The 20,614-nt window shown below is 49.9% G+C and overlaps 1 protein-coding gene across 2 annotated transcripts in view; it reads right to left on the bottom strand.

Annotated features, from left to right (window-relative positions):
- HIP1 (huntingtin interacting protein 1) overlaps positions 1-20,614 on the bottom strand; it is a 139,238-nt gene that overhangs the window by 62,277 nt on the left and 56,347 nt on the right. The window contains exon 1 of one of the 2 annotated variants that reach the window (XM_084881509.1): positions 15,324-15,508. The exons of the other annotated variant lie outside the window; for it this stretch is intronic. Coding sequence (XP_084737635.1) covers positions 15,324-15,341 — 18 coding nt within the window. The 5' untranslated portion in view covers positions 15,342-15,508. Of the gene's footprint in view, positions 1-15,323; positions 15,509-20,614 lie in introns of those variants that run through there. 2 annotated transcript variants of the gene reach the window in all.

Below are 20,614 nucleotides of genomic sequence, written 5' to 3'. Positions count from 1 at the left end.
ACCCCCAGACAAATCATCCAGCTCTGTATCCGTCTGTGGTCACATTCACATCAGCCACCTGCAAAGCCCCAAAGGATGCTCGACCAGTCTCATCAGTTCTCCAAGTGTGGGCTCGGATGTGGGAAGGGTGAATAGGACATGGTTGCGTCTTTGGCCAGTGGTTCTCAGACCGGGTTATGCACGAATATCACCTGAGCACCTAACCCTGTACCGCAGTAGCATTCACACACTCCTAACGGATTCCTGTGCCCACCCCCAGATTGGATTCATTTGGTCTGGAAAGGAGCCACTGCTCACTGCACTCTGAATCTGGCAGTGTTACAGAACACTCTACGTCAGAGACTAAGAAAAAAACTCAGCTATAGGAAAAGCAGGAATGGAGGGGAACGAATGAGAGAAATGGAATAAAACAGTAGATAAATGGAAAGTGAAGAGATTTTCTCAGCTTGGACCAGCAGACCTTGCTATCAGTAAATAAATATAAACTTGGGGTGAAGTGGTATGAGTTGGCACTTAGGCCAAATTAGGAGATTGCTACTCATTTTATAAAAGAATTTGGCACCATATTCCTTTAAATAGCAACCTCCACTAGTACATTTAAAATGGGATTCCGTTTATAGAAGTGTGGGTTTATACAAAACCACATCTGTTATACCAGCTCAGAAAAACAGTTCTCCTCCTGGCTAACTATAGAACTGGTCCAATATAAATAGATGGTCATCTAAAGATACCCAGCCCTGCTCCCTGTCACCTATTTCCATGTTTAATTGATTCATATACAATAAAGAGCTAATATGCTAATTAGATGGAACAGCAGAACGACCGTCCAGATGAGCTTCTGGACGAAGCTGGGACTGCGAGGGCCAGGGGCCAGCCAAAGCAGCTGGGGCTGCGAGGGTCAAGCCCCTTGCACGAGTTTCGTGCATCAGGCCTCTAATATATATATTAGAGAGGAAGGGAGAGGGAGAGAGAGAAACATCAATGATGAGAGAGAATCATTGATTGGCTGCTTCCTGCATGCCTCCTACTGGGGATTGAGCCCACAACCGGGGCATGTGCCCTTGACCAAAATCAAACTCAGGACCCTTCAGTCGGCAGGGCGATGCTGTATCCACTGAGCCAAACCATTAAGGGCCACTCAGATCTGTTTTGGTCTTCCCTAAACTTGGGAAAAACTGCTTTGAGTTCTTTTCATAGTCATTTATTCATTCAACATGTATTTGTTGAAGACCTATCATGTGCTGGACACTACTCTAAGAATAGAGCTGTAGCCGAAACCGGTTTGGCTCAGTGGTAGAGCATCGGTCTGCGGACTGAAAGGTCCCAGGTTCGATTCCGGTCAAGGGCATGTACATTGGTTGCGGGCACACCCCCGGTAGGGGGTGTGCAAGAGGCAGCTGGTCAATGTTTCTCTCTCATCGACGTTTCTAGCTCTCTATCTCTCTCCCTTCCTCTCTGTAAAATATCAATAAAATAAAAAAATAAAAAGAATAGAGCTGTAAACAAAAAACAATGCCTCTAGCACCATGGATCTTTTATTCTAGGGGGAGAGAGTAAGTAAACACATGAGTAAAATACAGGGTGGGGCAAAATATTTTCATATGGAAAATAACACAATAATTAATAACAAACTGTGTTTTGCATACTCAGGACTGTAAACCTAACTAAAGCCCAGCCCTATATGGACAGTTGGTAAGATGGCAATAGGTGCTATGGAAGACAAATAAGGCCCACGATGGGGCTGAGGCTTACTGAGCTGGCGGTATAACCCAATCCAGGCTCACCGGGGAAGGTAACAAAGGAACACGTTTGAAAGTGAGGAGGAAGCAAGCTGGCAGACGGGAGTTCCAGGAATAGTCCACCTGGCAGGGACAGGAACAGCTAGATCCTAAGTGTGGCTGGGGCCCGGAGGTCTGAGATGAGAGGAGCCGGATCACAGAGGGTTTGTGGCCCACTGTAAGGCCAGTCTTCATTATGAGTGAGACAGGAACCACCAGAAGATTTAGAGCAAAGGGGTGACACAACCTGACTCATTTTTTAAAGAGGGTCCCTCTGGCAGCTGTGCTGAGAAGAGACTGCAGGGACTGGTGTGGAAGCAGGGAGACAATAAAATGCTGCTGCATTAATTCAGGCCAGAGATGCTGGTAGCTCAGGCTAGTCGCCATGGGGGTGCCAAGATGTGGTGGGTATATTCTGTAGGTAGAGCTCACAGGACTTGCTGCCGATAGGGATTTGGAGTGTGAGGGAAGAGTCAATGATGACAGCATGGTCATGTGCCAGAGCAATGAGAGGGACTGAGTTGCCATTAACGAGGCGGAGAGAACCATGGAAGGAGTAGGTGCGGGGCGGGGCAGACAGGAGCTTGTTTTCAGACATGTCCAATGTGCGATGCCTGGGAGATATCCAAATGGAGCCATGGAAGAGCAGCGGGGTATGCAAGCTTGGAATTCGAAGGAAGGTTTGAGCTGGACCGAGCAGTGTGGCAGCCACCAGGATATAGAGATGGGGTTGAAGAAGGGTAAGTTCACCAAGGAGTAAGTGCGGATGGGAATATGGAAGCAGCCCAAGGACACCCAGCATCCACGAAAGAGAAATAAGGAGCAGTGGAAACAGGAAAGAAACAGCCCTCGAGGCAGGAGGAAACCAGGAGAGTGTGGCACATGAAGAAATGAATTTCACCTCGAAGTGATCGATTGCGTTACATGCTGCCAACAGATCAAGCAGGACGAGAGCTGGAAACTGATCGTCAGACTGAACGTCAAGGTGACCTTTACCAGAGCTTTCTGGTAGAGAAGGGGGAGGGCCTGCTGGGGGATTCATGAGAGAAAGGGAAGGAGGGGCCCTGGAGGCAACAAGGCAGTAAGGAGGCAGGGAAAGCAGGAGGCGAGGTCCAGGTTTTTTAAATTTTAAAACAAGGAAAAATTGTAACTTGTGTGTAACTATGTGTGGGGAGAGGAAGGAGAATTGCTGGAATGGGGAAGGGATCTAGTGCACAACAGGAGGAGGCCACCCTGCTGGAATAACAGGCCAGGTCACCGAGTGTGGACCCAGGTGCAGGCGGGTGTGCGAGCTTTCTCAGGGTTGCGTCTCATCTCATTTCACAGGGAAAGGTCATGGGCTGAGAGTGAGGACAGGGAGGAGGAAGCACAAAGTATCGGCTAGGGCTGCACAGACGGGGGGATGCACAGGCCTGCCAGGGAGCAGCGCTAAGGCCCATCCCACGGCAACCTGAAGACAGAAATGAAGCCAGCCCGCTGCCTCCTCCTCCAGGACAATTCTCCTCATCCCTTTCCCTTTTCCTCACACCAGCCCTTCTCTTCTCATTGCCTTTCCAGCTTTACAACTGATTGGGTCTCGATGGAATCAATACTCAGATACACTTGGTCACTTTGGTGTCCTTCTTCAATGAGGCTTTTCAGGAAGGAGCGCTGGAACGGATGGTGCTTCCTCTGGGAAGACAGGCCCAGGAGCTTGGCAAGAGCTGTGTGTGTGTGTGTGTGTGTGTGTGTGTGTGTGTGTGTGTTGGGGGAAGCAGAGGAAGTATTAGGCAAAATATCCAGACTCCCTCTCGGTTCTTCTCTCAACTTCCTTCCCCACCGCCATCCCCACCCCACCATCCCCCTTCTTTTTGGGGCTCAATTTCCTTATCTAAAACAGACTGAATAGTCTCCACCTCGCTGTGCCCAGGCTCTCATTCTCTAATTCAATTGACTTCTCCTGGACTGTAACAGATCCCAGATTCATTTGCACACATTATTTCATTTAACCCTTGCAGTAACGCTGGGAGTTGCTAACCCGCTGACAAGAGGGGGAAACAGACTTGGAAGGGTTAAGTGACTCGCCCACCTAGTTGGGATGCCTGTCTAGCTAGGTGACTCAGCTAGTAAGCAGCAGAGCCAGGATTTCAACCAAGATCTCACTCCAGGTTCAGGCCCATCAGTCTCATTTATCCTTCCAGGCTCACTTCCACTGAGAGAACACACTCAGGCCAACATCAAGCCCGGGGTCCAGCCACTGAAGTCCTTATTAACACACAACAAAAGCACAGGCCTCACTGATCCCAGATCAGGGTCCAAGAGAAGAGAGCGGATGAGTGGTGCAAGGTCTGGTCACACTCAGGAGGCCAAGGAATGCCCCAGCTGGCAGGCGGGAGCTCTGATGGATACTTCCAGCTCCAGGCACAGGAAGTAATAACGAGCGAAGAAGGATATGCCTAGCAGTTTTCTACGGTGAGAGAAGGGTGGTTGCTAATTCCAGAGGTGGATTTCATCATCAGCTGCATGGCTGTGATGGACTTCCTCAGAAAGCAGAGCAGCCAGGAACTCTCACTTCCGCTTCTCGGGGGTGAAGAAGAGCCCTTCCTTAGCGGAAGAGCCATGAGATTCAGGAGAAGTGTTGGGGTGTGCACAGAGTCACCCAAAGTGCCCCAGGCAGAATGAACCCCCACTGATCGTCCAGGCCTGATATTTCCCTGGTCCCTGGGCTACCAGCTCATTGGCTACACGTGGCCAGATCTCTGTTTCTAAAGCACAGCTCCAGTCACATCAGACATGTCCAAGAGTTCACCCACACTGTGGCTTCATTCCACCCTTATAACCCAGATTAATCACCCTCCTCAATCCATCTCCATTTATGTAAGTCCTGCCATTAATTAGCCAGCCATGATTTTATTCACTCACTAAATGCACCCACCAAACACATATTGAGTATTGTAAGTGTCAAGCGCATCGCCAAGTCAACTCATAGGGAAGCAAGACTGAAGTCCTGGTTTTAAGGAGGACAGTCTAGAGGGGGGAAAAGATGGTGACACGGTGAACACTGACAGTGAGAGGAGAGGCACTGGTGGGCACAGGGTGCAGGGAGCCTGGACACAGGCATCTAACCAAGGCTGAAGGGTCATGTATGGCTACCCTTCCCTGGAGGCAAGGCATCCAACTCGATGAGCTGGCTTGGAGAAAGGGCATGGAGGGACCTCACCAAAGGACAGAAGTGGGGCCAGCGCACAATGTGGGGACTGGCCAGCTGTTCGTGCTGCTGGAATGTGAAAAGGCAAAAAGGAGGCAGGAACCAGAGAGCCCAGTTTACAGTTTTGATCGACAGAAGAGAGAACCATCCAAGCAACCTCCCCCTTGCATCATGCACCGCTCCTCTCAAAACACACCAATAAAAAGAATCCTTTTTTAAAATTTGATTAATTTTGAGAGAGAGAGAGACATTGATTTGTTGTTCCACTTATTTATGCATTCACTGGTGGATTCTTGAATGTGCCCTGTCTGGGGATAGAACCCACAAACTTGGCGCATCAGGACAACACTCTAACTAACCGAGCTACTTGGCCAGGGGACAAAGCAGTGAATGGGTAGATGCTCTTAGATGTGTATACAAGGACATCACTTCAACAGTGGAAAATGGACACAGCCTGGCTGGTATGGCTTGGTGGTTGAGCATCGACCCAGGAACCAAGAGGTCCCCGGTTTGATTCCCGGTTGGGCACATGACGGGGTTGTGGGCTTGATCCCCAGTGGAGGCCCTGCAGATGGTTTTCTCTTTCCTCCATGCTTCCATCTTTATCCCTCTCTCTTCCACTCTCTCTAAAAAAATCAATAAAAACATATTTAAAAGAAAATAGATACAGCTAAAGTCTATTGATAGGGTGTGATTGCAATGAAATGATACATTTCAACTCACTTGGATATATGGTAGTTAATTGCTTAACAGTTACTGAATGCTGGCCATGGGCTAGGCATGGGTCTTTGCACTTGACATACATACTAACTCCTGTACCCCACAACAATCCTAAGTAGAGAGTATGGTGACTCCCCCACTATACAAGGGAGAAAACCCACAGGGGGAGCTTCAGGAACTTGCCCAGGTAAGTGGTGGAGATAGAATGTGAACCCCAGAATGCAGCCCATTCACCACTGTTTCTAGACCTACGGCACAGTAGAAGCTAAAATAGACATCTATAAACTATAATTTGGTACGGCTATATTTTGTTTAAATATGTGTGTATTTGTCTATGTATGTATGCTTGTATTTGGTTGAATCAAATGAGAATAATGTATTCATTTTTGACTTATAAAAACAGCACCCGCCGTTCAACCCAACAGAAAAGTCCATAAGGATCTATACCAAATAGTTAGCGGTAGTTTGGGATGGTGAGAATATGCCTGATCTTTATTTCTTTACAATTTTTCATATTTTCTGGGGGAAAAATAGCATGGGATTACCTGTTTCCTCATCACAGCTGCCAATCACCACAGCTACGAGATATTTAGTTATAACCCAAGTGCAGGAGGCCCAGTCTCCCTGAGCTACAGCATCAGAGGCCAGAGCACTCCTGGCTGTCTCCCCGCAGGAGCGGAGAAGCCCAATGCTGCCAAAAGCTGCCATAAGAAGAGCCCAGCATTTAAAGTGGTGAGTTCTGCCAGCTGTTGACCTCTCTGAGCCTCAGTCTCTTCACCTGGAACATGAGAGAAGGAATCACACTTTTCTGATAATTGGATTAAGCCTAATTCTGCATACTCCATGAACAAAAGTTCTCTGTTGTCCCACCCTCATTCTGGCTGAGGTGACCTGGATATGGCTGAGAGGGCCTTCTAAAGTGTTGATGACACCAAGTCCCCCCAGGACCACGCCCAGAGAACTGCTCAGTTGGCACTCAGCTCCTTTAATGGAGAGTCATTGGAAATAAGAGGCAGCATCTTTCCTCCAACTTCTATGAAATCTGAGAGGAAGTGATAAGCTTGCATTACACCCAAAGTTGAATGCTCTGCAGAAAGATAGCATAGGGCAGCTGGGTCACAAGGCAGGTTCCCAGAGGTCCAGATTCAGACAACTCTCAGCAATGAGCCAGGGTAGTTTCAGCCAGAACATAAGCCAGTAATAGACCAGGAATGGGGGTCCCAGGGTCCGCTGGTGGTCAAGGATACCAGCTAGGAAGGACAGGCCTATCCCCTTAACAATTCTCTTTTTCCCCCTATTCTTTTTTCTTTTAATCTTAGAAGGAGGGAAGGAGGGAGAGAGGGGGAGAGAAGTGGGGGAGGGGGGAGGAGAGAAGGAGAGAGAGGGAGAGAGAGAAAGAGAGAGAGAGAAACACTTTAGGAGGCCCTCTCAGCCATACCCAGGTCACACACACACACAAAAAAAAAGACAGAGAGAGAGAGAGAAGAGAAAGAAGGGAGGGAGGGAAGGAGAGAGGGAGGGAGAGAGACAGAAAGAGAGAGACGGAGAGAGAAACATGGATTGGTTGCTTCCTGCAACATGCCCTGACTGGGGATTGAACCCACAACCTAGGTATGTGCCCTGACCAGAAATTGAACACACATGGTGTATGAGAGGACACTGCAACCGAGCTACCTGGCCAGGGCACTTTAATAATTCCTATCCAAGTATCCTTACACACACACACACACACACACACACACACACACACACGGGCAGCTCCATAAAACAAGGATTTGTTTGATTCACCTAAGTGCTTTAAACAGCACCTGGTGCATGAAGGGTACTCCATTAATACTTTCCGAATAAATGAATGAATGAACGGCCTGCAAGGTCACCTTCCCCAATCCACCTCCTCTACCTCTTGGCAGAATTAATTATTCCTACCTGAGTTTCTATAGGACTTTCCTTAAATCTCTAATATGGCGCTTACCACACTGTATCATTTCTTCCACCTCCTGAAGGTGGAAGTCTTCAGATGACACAATTTCCTTTGATATTCTCGGTGCCTGGCATAGGGCCTCAGTGTTTGCTGACTCGGGAGATAATAAAAAACATGTGTATAGACAAAAAGCATGATCTCCACAACCCTGGTCAAGATTGCTGATTCTGACCTCTGAGCTGGTGGGGCTCGGGAGGCAATGATTTGGTAAGACTTCTTTCCAAGAAATCCAGCCTGAGAGAACTCCAGAAAGAGGCTATTTCAGGTCCCAGAAAATGAGGCTGAACTGAGTGCACCCAAGAGAGGTCACAGTAGAAAGTTTTAAAAAATGTTAATTAAAAAACAAAACAAAACAAAAAAAACCTTTGCCCCAATCCACGGTTTGCAGCTCCCACCCTTATTCTGGGACCAGAAGAAGGTGCAAGCCCGTTGGCCAGAATAGTACACCCAAGCCTGACTGTCCAGTGGGGGTGGCCTCGATTACTGGTTCTGCTGGTCACCTGCTGATTATTTTTAACTTGGGCCTCACACCTGCTCCCACTCATCTCTCCTCTCATTCCTCTGGCCCTGCTCCTAACAAACCTACTCAACATGCATCTGCCTGCACACAGCACTCTACTGGCATGTTGTCTTTCATCACTTCAACCATTCATTGAGCACCTACTATGTGTCAGGTGTTTTCATCAATAAAATCACTGCTCCTCTTTATCAAAACACAGCTTAAACACCTCTTCAGGACGTACGGAGGCATAAAAAGACTAGGATCCCTTATCCTGGCTACTCTGTTAGTTCCTCGGAGGCAGGGACTGCACCTACTCACCTAGCGTAAACCACAGGGAGTTCCTGAGCACACGGGTGGACTCATGAGCGTGTGCTTTGCATGTCTGATTCCCTCTGCCTGGAATGCCCTTCCTTTCCTTACCCCCTGGCGGGACGCCCCTCCCCATCTCCAGCTTTCTCAGCGAGGCCCTTTCTCTAGTGCCAGGTCATTCATCTCACCCTTCCCCACACTAGCACACCCCTCAGATGTACTCTGTGCATCTTACCATATGTACTATAATTACTTATAACTTGTCTGATTGCCCTAACCGACTGAGTTCACCCAGCAGAAGGGTCATTCTGAAAGAAGGCACATTCTACCCCATTATCTGAAGTTTTAAAATTTTATTTGTTGCCTAAATGAGCGAGTAAAAATATTACTAATTGTAGCAGTGGCTTAGTAAGTCCCTCCCAAGTGCCAAGAACTTTAAATAGGCCATCTCAATCCCTCCCACGTCTGTAGACACCAATCCCTCTGAGAAATGAGGAAGCCGGAGATAGTGAGGTCAACTAACTGTCCACAGTCCTAGAGGAGCAAGTGGTGGCATCAGGATTTAGCCTCTGGCCTAGGTGACTCCAAAGCCCCTGGTCAGCATCTAGCGGTCTCTGGACACAGAAGATGCTCCCTGACCCTCCATGGGCATGGAGGATGCTGTGGCCTCCAGGTGGCTCCCGCTCACATGTACAGTCTCCTCCCCTCTAGTCCCAACCACTGGAACCACCTCCAGATCAAAGACACATTAGGACAGCAGGGAACCTAAAGGAGACAGGAATCTCTTTTTTCTTAGAAGATCTATATCTTTCACTTCTTTGGGCCCCAGACAGCATGACAAATGCTGGAATTCTCTGGCTCAGGGACAGCTGCCAGGTCACATGACTGTCTGGCTTTGGACTGGGAACTCTCAGGCAAGAAAGGAGACAAAGGTGGAACGGAAACAGCCCCTGGACATGCTCTTCAAGAAAGTCACCCAGCCGTGTGTGGTGTGTGTGTGTGTGTGTGTGTGTGTGTGTGTGTGTGTGTTGGGGAGGGGAGGAGAAGCTTAGGGGGGAAATCAGCAGGAAGGAAGGGTCATCTGTGTGCTGGAATATCCTAACACCTACCTTAGTCTCTGAACTTAGACCCTGACTAGCAGGATCACTTGGACTTGCCTCTGAGGGCACTAATTCTTGCTTCTCAAGGCTGTGTTGAAGGGGAAAATAATCCAGGTGAGAGTGTTCTGTCAAATACAAATGTCTCTGTGTCATCTCACTCAATGCATCTGGAGGAAACCTTGACTCTAAGTCTTCCCAAGGATAGCTCGGCCATCCGCAGCTCTAGATCCCCAACACCATACCTGGGCAAAAAGTGGATATTCAATGTGCCTGATTGAACTGAACATCTCATCTTGGTTATAATCACTGGGATAAAATCATAGTGGTCGGTGACAATAAGTGATAGCAGTTATATGGTAAATCAAAACCTTTCTAAGCATTTTTAAAGGAGGCAACGTACAGATTCCCTTCCCCACTGGCACTTGGCTGAGGCCCACGTCGTCATCTGTAATTTCTGACCTTACTCCAGGCTAGATGGAGAAGGCGGCTCATCGTGATGCTCTGAGTTTTGGAAACTGTGGTGAGTGATGTAAAAAGCCAGGATACGTCAACTTGTTTCTCTGGAACCGCTCCCCAGTGTTCAAATGAGCTGCCCTTCACATGAGGCCGGCCATACTGGACCTCAGCCACGAACCCACAGGTCTCTGAGGGCTGTTCGCAAAGCCTGAGCGCGGAGCCAGTCTCCAGGTTGGCAAGGAGTCAGAGGCCATGCTCCTCCAAGTCCCTGAGCAGCACCAGTGACCAGAGAGAGAGTCTCTCTCTCTCTCTTTCCAGGGAGTTGGTTTTCCCATAGGATGGCCCTACTATGGATAAGTCCTGGCCAGACAAAACATGCCACATCTAGAAAACAATTCGCACTTCCCAGAGACATGTGAGTAGATGCAGAGTTTCCTCCTCCCGACAGCCCTCAGTGAGTCAGAGCAATCGGCCTTCCAGTCTTCTCAGGAGGCAGACACCCTCCTTGCCCTCTTCGGGGAATGGTCTAGGTCAGAGACCCCAAACCTTTTTTTTTTTTTTTTTTTTAACTCTAACCACATTTTATTAGGCCAATCCTTACCTGTGTCTATGTGAGTATACAACCAAAATCAGGTTCAGGAATTGATGCTCACCTCTTTACACAGAATACAATAGGATGTTTTCTGATCTATTTTTCTCTTTCAAATGCTGGCTACAACACACTAGACTGATTTTGTAACCCAGAGCTGAAAACCGTGCTCTGGTGTCACTCATGCCATCCGTGTCCAGACCCTAAGTGGGAGGACAACCTCCTTCCCACAGCTATTAGCCAATGTGGACCGTGAGGAGAGTCCAGGGCATCATCCTACCCTGGGAGCTATCTCCCCAGCTTGGTGTTTCCTTCTCCCACGTCCCACTCAACCCAGCAAACAAATACACATGCGCACCAGCAGCGACAGAGGACTGACCTGAATCTTTTTCCTGGCCACCATTGTTGTTTTTACTCAGAACATCTGAAACACCTTTTCTCCACTCTTCCCGCCTTCCTGCTGTGTAAGCTAGAGGATCCGAGGGTTCAGGTGACTCAGATTTGAGGGGCAGCAGAGATTCATGAAGAAACCCCAAGTTTTAAAAAGTCATAGGTGACTGAGGAGATCCATGGTCCACCCGGAGACAGGTGCTAATCCTTCTCCCCTAGATCTTATCCTCTTGGGCAGTGTTTCCCAAACTTCTCTCATGATGAGAATCACCTGGTGGAGTTGTTAAAAAACAGATTCCTGAATCCCAACTAAGAAGTGCTAAACTAGAATTTTTGGGAACATATAGGTAAAATTGTATATTTTGGGAACATATAGGTAAAATTGCTCAAAGCACTAGTTAAGTATACAATTTTACCTATATGTCCCCAAAAATTCTAGTTTAGCACTTCTTAGTTGGGATTCAGGAATCTGTTTTTTAACAACTCCACCAGGTGATTCTCATCATGAAAAGTTTGGGAAACACTGCTCTAGGGCAGTGGTCAGCAAACCGCGGCTCGCAAGCTACATGCGGCTCTTTGGCCCCTTGAATGTGGCTCTTGGGCGAGTCTATTTTGAAGAAGTGCTGTTAGAAGAAGTTTAAAAAATGTGGCTCTCAAAAGAAATTTCAATCGTTGTGCTGTTGATATTTGGCTCTGTTGACTAATGAGTTTGCCGGCCATGGCTCTAGGGGACCCAGAGACCAAAGGCTACCACCCAGCTCATCTTTCTAGATTAGCTTATGTCCAGCCTAGAATCTGGACACTGAATCTTTTTCCATACCCTTTATTTACTTGTCATCATAGCGTACATTTTGGTGATCAGGAGAACTGGGTATAAGATCTTCGTTCCACCTCTTATGGAATCCGGGGTTTCACTTTGCTGAACCTCAGTTTTCTTATCTGTAAAACGTGGCTTACAGTTCCTGCCCTGCCTTCCTCACAGGACTGTCATAAACATGAACAGATGTGAAAATGCTTTATAAACGGCTTAGCACTATGCAAATATAAATTATATGATCTAGATGTTCTTTTGTAAGAACTGACGGTGTTGACTCTGCTCCCCAAATTAGGGCTCTGCATTCTCTGTGTTCAGTAAAGGCACAGACTCCATCACCAACCCCCAAAAGGCACCCGCACTTTAGCCCCCCAGGTGCCAGGTTAGACCAGTTCTCCTACCTGATGCCATAAAAAATTCATCAGTCACAGCAGCTGGCGAACCCACTCTCCCCAGTCATTGGTACCTTCATTCAGAAAATAGACATGGGAGGATTGGTCCCCGGAGCAGGCAACTGAAACACACCCTACACTCAGCCAATCAAGAACATAATGGGTGTGCGTGCCTGAGGGGGGGCAGGGATCAGAGTCATCTTAGATAAGACTTTGAAGACCACCATCATCATAGCCACCATGTAAGGAGGACTTGCTAGGCCAGGTCCCATGCCTTATAGTTCTTCCCAGCCTTCGTGAGAATGCTCCAGGCAGGCACAGGCATACCTTGGAGAGAGTGAGGATTTGGTTCCAAGTGACCACAATAAAGTGAATCACAAAGTGAACTGCACAGATGTTTTTGCTTCCCAGTGCATATAAAAGTTATGTTTATACTGTAGTCTACCTAGTGTGCAATAGCATTATGTCTAAAAAAAAAAATGTACAATCACTTCTTGGCCTTTTGACTAAGATCAAGTGTAGTAAAAAAAAAAAAAAAATGCACATACTTTAACTTAAAAATACTTTATTGCTAAAAAATATTTTCCATTTTCCAAGCCTGTTTGAAAAGTATCAATAGACTTGCCACAAACCTTCAATTTATTAAAAAAAGAAGAAAAGGGGGGGGGAAGAGCAAGACCTATGAATCGATAGAATGAGGTATTGCCTGTTCTCACTTTACAGATGAGGCTAAGAGGTTAAGAATCTTGCTCAAAAGCATGCAGGGAGTTGGGTGAACTATAATTTATGTTTCTCATTCAGCAAAAAGTAAAGAAACCCTCAAGGCTGACTCTGGGCTCTGCCAAATATACGGTGAAAACGCTGGATTTGAGGTGGACCCTGGAGCCAAGGGCCCCCACAGTGAGGACTTCACACGGGAGATGGGCTTTCCTGGTCAGAACAAACAGTAACGTGGGCCTTCTGCAGGAATTGGGGAGCAGGCGCCAAGTCCCCGGGGCGGGTAATGTTCTCCTCGCCGCACAGTCCTGGGCCTGTGCTCTTTACAAAGAGCCGAGGACAATCGTCTCTGAGCTGGGCATTTAGCTGCTCAATAATTAATGAGCATCCAATATCACTTTTGTCGGACCCCAAGCTAAAAGAGGCAATGCATGTGCCTCTCCTGTGCCCAGAATTCTCCAGGATTTACCCAGTACCTGCGGCCAAAGTTGGAACACCTTGGCTGGTTTTCAAGGCCTTGCTGGTTGGGCCCCAACCACTGATCTCAACATTTCCTAATCTCAAACCTGTGCCAGCCCAGAGGTCCTCAGCTTTACCCAATGGGCCCTGCTCGTTCCTCTTCCTGTGACTCTCCCAACAGGTGATGCCCCTTGCTGCTCCCAGCAGAGCCAGCACCACCCAGCCTTGAAGAGCCAGCCTAGGGCCTGGCCCTCCATTTGAAGTCTGCAGCCCAGTCCCTCCTCAGACCTACACAGCCCCTGGCGCTGTGGCCTGCTGATTAGGGTCTGCATTGAAAACTTTTTGGCAGCCACTGGACTAGGGCTGCAGGTCCTCCGTGCCTCCCCCTATAGCCCGAATAGGTGGCGCTTTGGTCTTGCTAAGACACCTCTAGGAAATGGCTGCTGGGCAGCTTTCCACCTCCCCACCCCCACAGCTGCACAGAGTATTTTTTTCTGAGGGGTAGTTCTAACAATCACCCAAAGAAAGTATTTCTAATAGTCACCCAAAGCAAGTGAGCTTTCATGGTTCACACATAGGGAATGGTGGTCCAGCCTCTTGGCATTGTCCAAACGTGAACATACGCATCCTCATAGGAAGATGGAGCCAAAGCCCCTCACTCCAAGCCCAGGGGTGGCACTCAGTCAGCTTGAGACTGGTCTCCAGCCATGGGGGGAAAAATGACTGTAACCTATCATTTGCTCCCCTTCCTCCCATTCCCCACCCAAGACAGAATCCCAAAGGCCTGGCAGGGCCAGGAACCTACCTGCCCTTTCCATAGAGATATTTGCTTCAAAGGGCACTCTTGGAAAACTAGCCCAATTCTGTACAAGAGGAACTCATATTCCAGTACCTTCCTATCCCTCAGGTACAGGCAGACCCAGACCCCCTCCCCCAGACCCAGCTCCTTTCCCCTGAAGCACAGCCCATCATAGGTACCTCTCTGGCCTGAGAAGCCCTCAAAGTTTGCAAGGTTGGCGGTGGGGGTGTTACCCTGGTCTACAGCCAATGTCGGGGTGGTAGTGATCTCAAGTGCACCTTTAAATCTCCATTCTGAGTAGCAGCCAACTGGGACCCCTGAAAATCCCTGCCCCACACTACAAGTGGTTCCAGAGACCTCCCTCCTTCAAAGTCCCTTAAATCACACCCTGCTACCCCCAGACCACTGATCCCCAACCAACAGTGTATTCAGCTCCCACCGTGTTCCAGGGGGTGGAGGGTTGCCCTGAAGTGGGGGATCGGCCCACTCCGGGGAGTCAGATGCTTAAGAGGCAAAGGTGTTTGCTATTCGTCGGGCCCAGTTAGCTGGCGTCCACAAGTGGTAGATCTAGGATATCCCCATCTATGACAAGATTCCATTTCTGCCCACTCATCTCCTAGCATGGCTAACGCCTTAGCTCCTCCACACCGCTGTCCCAGGCCACACACCTGTGCCCTCCTGCCCACGGGCTCAGTCCAAAAATCTTCCTATCAATCTCAAATAGGTGTGCAAGCAGGGGCTCTGGAGGAGAGGGAAGGAGAGAGAAGGAGTTCCCTTCCCGCAGCCACGTCTCCCCCACCCCCTCCTCAGATGGCTTCCCAATTTGGGGGGGGCGGGGGCAGGGGGAGCTCCACAACCCTCCCCGACTCTCCCCGGAGCACAGCGGGCTCTCCGGGCAGCTCTGGCGGCGGCGCGGCGGGAAACAGGGAGCCCCATCCCTGCCCGCCGGCCGCCTCCAGAATCCTGGCCGGCTCCCTCCTCCAGAACGCCTGGAGTTGGGGCCAACAGGCAGGATCAACAATCCAGAAACTTTCAATGGATGAAGCCGGCTGGGAGGGGGGAAGAGAGAGGGAAGTTGGGGGTGGGGTGGGGGGTAGAGGCTCCAGGGCAGAGCCCTATTCTTCACTTACCATCTTGCTCACATCCATGACTGAGGCTGCAGGGCACCCCTCACCCCTGGAGGTCCCGCTTCCCCCAAACGCTGCTCCCGGCTAATCCAGCCCCGTGGGTGCCATGCTGCAGGGCGGGCACCGGCAGGGACCGGGGCAGGCGGCGGCGGCGGCAGGACCGGGGCTGGACCGGAGAAAGGAAGGGAGGGGAGGGGAGGGGAGGGAGGGAGGGCGAGAGGAAGGGAGGGGGCGGCGCGGAGCCGCAGCGCGCACCGGGGGCGGGGGAGGCGCTGCCGGGCGGGCAGACCCTCGCGGCGAGCCCCCGGGAGCAGGGGAAATCCCGAAACCAGCTGGGGAGCCCCGATGGGGGTGGCGGGGAGCCCCGAGGGGGGGAGGGGGGTGGCGGGGAGAACCAATGGGCCGATTCTCAGGGCCGGAGCCCGCTGCCCGGTGTGCGGCGAGGATGTGATTTGAATAACAAAAGGCCCCTTCACCCCCCGCCCCCCAGCCCAGCGCGGGGAGCACCAGCCCCAGCGGGGTCCTCCAGGAAGCGTGATGTGTGTGAGTGTGTGTGTGTGTGTGTGAGTGTGTGAGAGTGTGTGTGTAAGTGTGAGTGTGCGTGCGTGTGTGCGTGAGTGTGTGTGAGTGTGCGTGAGTGTGCGTGTGTGTGTGTGTGTGTGTGTATGTGAGTGTGTGTGAGTGTGTGTGTGCGTGAGTGTGTGAGTGTGCGTGTGTGAGTGTGTGAGAGTGTGTGTGTAAGTGTGAGTGTGCGTGCGTGTGTGTGTGCGTGTGTGTGAGTGTGCGTGAGTGTGCGTGTGTGTGTGTGTATGTGAGTGTGTGTGTGAGTGTGTGTGCGAGTGTGTGTGTGCGTGTGTGAGTGTGTGTGTGAGTGTGTGTGTAAGTGTGTGTGTGAGTGTGTGTGTGTGTTTGGTGGTGGGATCAGTGGGACTCAGGAAGTGAGCGGAGAAAAGGCGGCTGGAAAGGAGGGAGAGCTGGGGGCGCCAGGAGCCCACATTCCAGTGGGGGCAGGGGGTCCGCTAGGCCCCTCCTCACTCGGCTTCCCGGACAAAGGCGGATTCAGAGCCAGCTGCTGGCCTCCTGAGGCTCATCCGGAGCGGACGCCCAGATGAGGCTGGGGTCTGCCCACGGATGGGCGAATGAAGGAAGTGGAACAGGTATCCCCCCAGAAAGGCCCCCGGGTTCCCCGAGAGTAAGCCAGAGCCAGCCTGTTCTGGAGCAAAGGGAAACCGGCTTCCAAGTGACGTTGGCCCTGAGCGCAGAGCTGCTTTTTCTCAAACGAGAATCCCCAGCCTCCCCCATTCGTATTCACAGCCTCGCCTGCCCTGGGAGAAACGGGAGGCAGGCATTCCTCTCTGCAGGAGGTGCAGCTGGCGTTGGAAAAGGACTCCTGACAAATGTTCTTTGGGGGCAGACACCGGAAAAAGGCTGGAGGCACAGCTTCTCTGGTTTCAAATCCACAGGCTGCTTCAAATCGTGGGCCGCATGCTGACCTGACAAGCTCAGGGAGGGCCTGCATGGCGGTCTTTCAAACTCAGAGACCTAGAGTCACCACAAAGGATGGTCTGAAATCAAACGTTAACTAAAAGCAGTTACGGGTAACTACCCACCGTAGGGCGGCATCTTCACCAACTTCTACCTTAACTGCACTGATCTGTCTGTTTGCATCTATGATAACATATCCTTGAAATGCCTGGGAAACTTGTAACTTCCCTTTTTCCAGACCCCTTAGGGTAGGGGTGTCGAACTCAATCAGAGAAGGGGCCAAAATCTAAAATCCAGCCTAAATCGCGGCCGAATGGTTTACTGAACAGTCATAAACTGACAATGTCATAAACTGACAGCGGAGTGCAGTGATGACAGCGCGGTGTGGGCCACATTGCAAGGCCTGGCGGGCTGGATTTGGCCCGTGGGCCTTGTGTTTGACACATGTGCCTTAGGGCATAACTTAATGTGCCTGGGTGTCAAGGACAGATACCACAAATTTCTTCATTGTTATCAAGTTAATTGTTGACTGTTGACTATCATGTATCTACCTAAGTAAGTGTCTATCCTTTTACTTTTTATCCAATCCCATTGCCCCCCCCCCCCCTCCGCTTTGCTTTCTCCCACCTCTCTAATCTATCACCAATGGATTTCATGTAACCCACCTACGTCCCCTCCTTTGATTGCAATGTATAAAACTAGATGGAATAAAACCCTGCCATTCTCTAGAGCAGTGGTCAGCAAACTCATTAGTCAACAGAGCCAAATATCAACTGTACAACGATTTAAATTTCTTTTGAGAGCCAAATTTTTTAAACTTAAACTTCTTCTAATGCCACTTCTTCAAAATAGACTTGTCCAGGCAGTGGCATTTTGTGGAAGAGCCACAGTCGAGGGGCCAAAGAGCCGCAGTTTGCAGACCACTGCTCTAGAGCATCATCCCAATCTGTTGAGATTTTGCAACTGTTGACAGTTTGGCTCAAATAAACTCACAAATATTCTTTACCAGTTTGAATGCTTTTACGTTTACAAAATCCTCAGATGAGGAGGAAAGTTTTGGGCAAAGCCAGGTCAGCAGAGACCTGAGACCACTTACACCAACTTTGTGCTACACCACAGGCGAGGATATTGAGGCCCAGAGAAGGGTAATGGTTTGCCCCAGGCCATCCACCTGGCAGGGCACGGGGGCGGGAGAAACTTCAATGAGGAGAGTGCAGCCCAAGCCAGTAAGAACTTCCCATGCTGCCATGGCACATCCAGCTTCTAAAATCCTTTCCAACGAACTGGTGATAGAACCCACCCACCACCCGGGTCCTCTGGCCAGTGACACCAAGGGGCAGGAAGGCAGCACTGGCTAAGCCCCCATGCTGACCCAGGGCCGGCTAGCCTAACTAGGACAGCCCCTGCTCCTTTACTTCTGAGTTCTCAATCTATGAAATAGGTCTGCCTCCCAGGGAGATGTGAAATATCATGATATAAAAGACATAAAAGCAGAAATACAGGGAGGTAAGGGCTTTCATTGTGGAGGTTATTTTCATTTCTGGGCTCAGGATCCCAGTCAAGGGTCCCTCAGCTTCAGATCTCTGCCTAATCTCAAGAGTGGACTGCAGACTGACTCTCCCACCCCTTTGCAGGGCTTCCCCTGTAAGCACAGCTCTTTCCGTGCCGTGCCCGAGGCAGGGAAGTCAGGAGGGCTGCCAGTATACTGGTATACTGGGCTGGTATACTGGGCTCCCATGGAGGTGACACTCAAACAAGATCAGGGCCAGGTGAAGCAGCAGAAGTCACCCAATGCAGAAATGAAATTTGGATTATCTACATGATTAAATGTACCACCATCTTAAAAAAAAAGGATAGACTTTATATGTTTAAAAAATATTGTGAACTCCATAGGCCAAGGTTTCCCCATAGATACTGGCACCTTGGCTGGCAGAACCCATTTTTCATTGCTAAAGTGGACGTAGTGACACCATTTCACTAGCAAGTGGTAAGAGACAAATGAAAGACCTTCCCTACACCTTACCTGCAGTCCGCTGAATAATGGCCCCCAAAGACCACAGGTCCTCATCCCTGCACCTGTAAGCCCTATCTTACATGGCAAAGACTGCAGGTATGATGAAAGATTCTGAGATGGGAAGGTGATCCTGGATTACCTGGGTAGGCCCTAGATGCAGTCACATGTCTCCCTAGAAGGGACATTTAACACAGAGACGTGGTGAGGAAGTGTGCCACAGAGGCAGACGGATACAATGATGCACCACAAGGTAGGACATGCTGGCAGCCACCAGAAGCTCAAACAGGCAAGAAATGGATTCTCTCTAGAGCCTCTGAAGGAGTATGGTCCTGTCACCACCTCGATGTGGGCCCAGTGATACTGATTATAGGCTTCTGGCCTCTATAAAAGAATACATTTCTGCTGTTCAGTCATAAAATGTACTGTAATTTGTTACAGCAGCCACACGAAGTAAATACATTGTCTAGAGGTCAGGAAGGGATGGTGTCATGGCTCCAGCCAGGCCCCTGCTTCGGGGGCTTCTCTGTAGACTTCCTTGAAGCTGCTCAGGTGATGGCAAAAGACCAGAAGCAGGCCTGCCCTCCTGTTCCATTTAGGGGTAGCACCCTGGCAAATACATGTAAGCATGTATGTGCATGGGTTCACATATGCACACACATACACACACAGGGAAGGGCAAACAGCTCCCCCCCCCCACACACACACACACACTAGCTTTTCTGAAAAGAGCTTGGGCTTCTCTGCTTGGGCTACCCTAGCACCAGATAGGTCCACTTAGCACATAAACATCTCTGGAGCCTGCCATTCCTACTATTCCTTTTAGGCAGAGAGGTTCAGACTTAGAAATGCGGTAATGAGGGGCCTGCCTGCCTGAGCAGTCCCCATTCTACAGTGGTTGTGCCACAAGGTGTCCTGTGGTCTCAGGACATTAAGGAAAGACATTTCTAGCCCTGCAGGTGGGGAGAGAAGCAACTTGAAACATGTGTGATCTCCGTCAGGCTGTGGGCCAATGGCTTACACTGGGGGAGCCTCTTTTGAATAAATTGGGTCAGAAAGAGAAAGAGAAACTGGGTCCAAAAATGAGAGTGCTGTGGCCCTCCCACTGCTATGCTATCCTTTCTTCAGCGGTTCCAAAAGCCGTATCCAACAGCCTGCTGGATGTCTCCACCCGCGGGATGGGACAGGGGTCTCAGTCTCCCAGGCTCCTCATACTCAAGGAGTCGAAAGACACATTTTCTTTTCACTCTGTTTTCACAATCTGGTCTCCTATGCTTTCTATCCCAACTAATGGTTCCACTTCCACTAGTTGCTCAAGCTGGACACTGCAAAGTCAGCTTAAATTCTTCCACTGACAACCCCTAACTCCCACACCCCCATTTAATCAGGCCCCCGATCATTCAATTCTGGGAAACAGCTTCCATTCTGTTCCTGCGGTGGCTAAGATTTTCAACTGCCTCCTAGACTCCCGGCTTCTAGTCTCTTCCTAAATAATTCCACACATCTACGTGTGAGTCTCTACTGGCCCACCCCAAAGAGGGAACCAACCAGCCAACCCTCAAGCTCCTTACTAATCTGGCCACATCTCCCTCTATTCTAGTCCACCTTCTCCCACTCACCCTCCTCTACCCCATCAGTGAGATTCTGGCCCCTCAAACTGCTCATGCTCACTCAGGATGCTCCTGGGAGGCCTTTCCATTTCCTCAGCCTGGGAGATTCTTCCTCACCCTGCAGGGCCATCTTCTCTGCGAGGCCATCCCTGAACCCTCCAGACACAGCTGGTCACCTGGGAGTCCCT

The sequence above is a fragment of the Pipistrellus hanaki genome (genome assembly GCF_964339955.1).
Source record: "Pipistrellus hanaki genome assembly, chromosome: 4".
Taxonomy (NCBI): Eukaryota; Metazoa; Chordata; class Mammalia; order Chiroptera; family Vespertilionidae; genus Pipistrellus; species Pipistrellus hanaki.
Note: the sequence above shows the minus strand (reverse complement) of the source record. Positions and strands in the feature narration are given on the sequence as shown.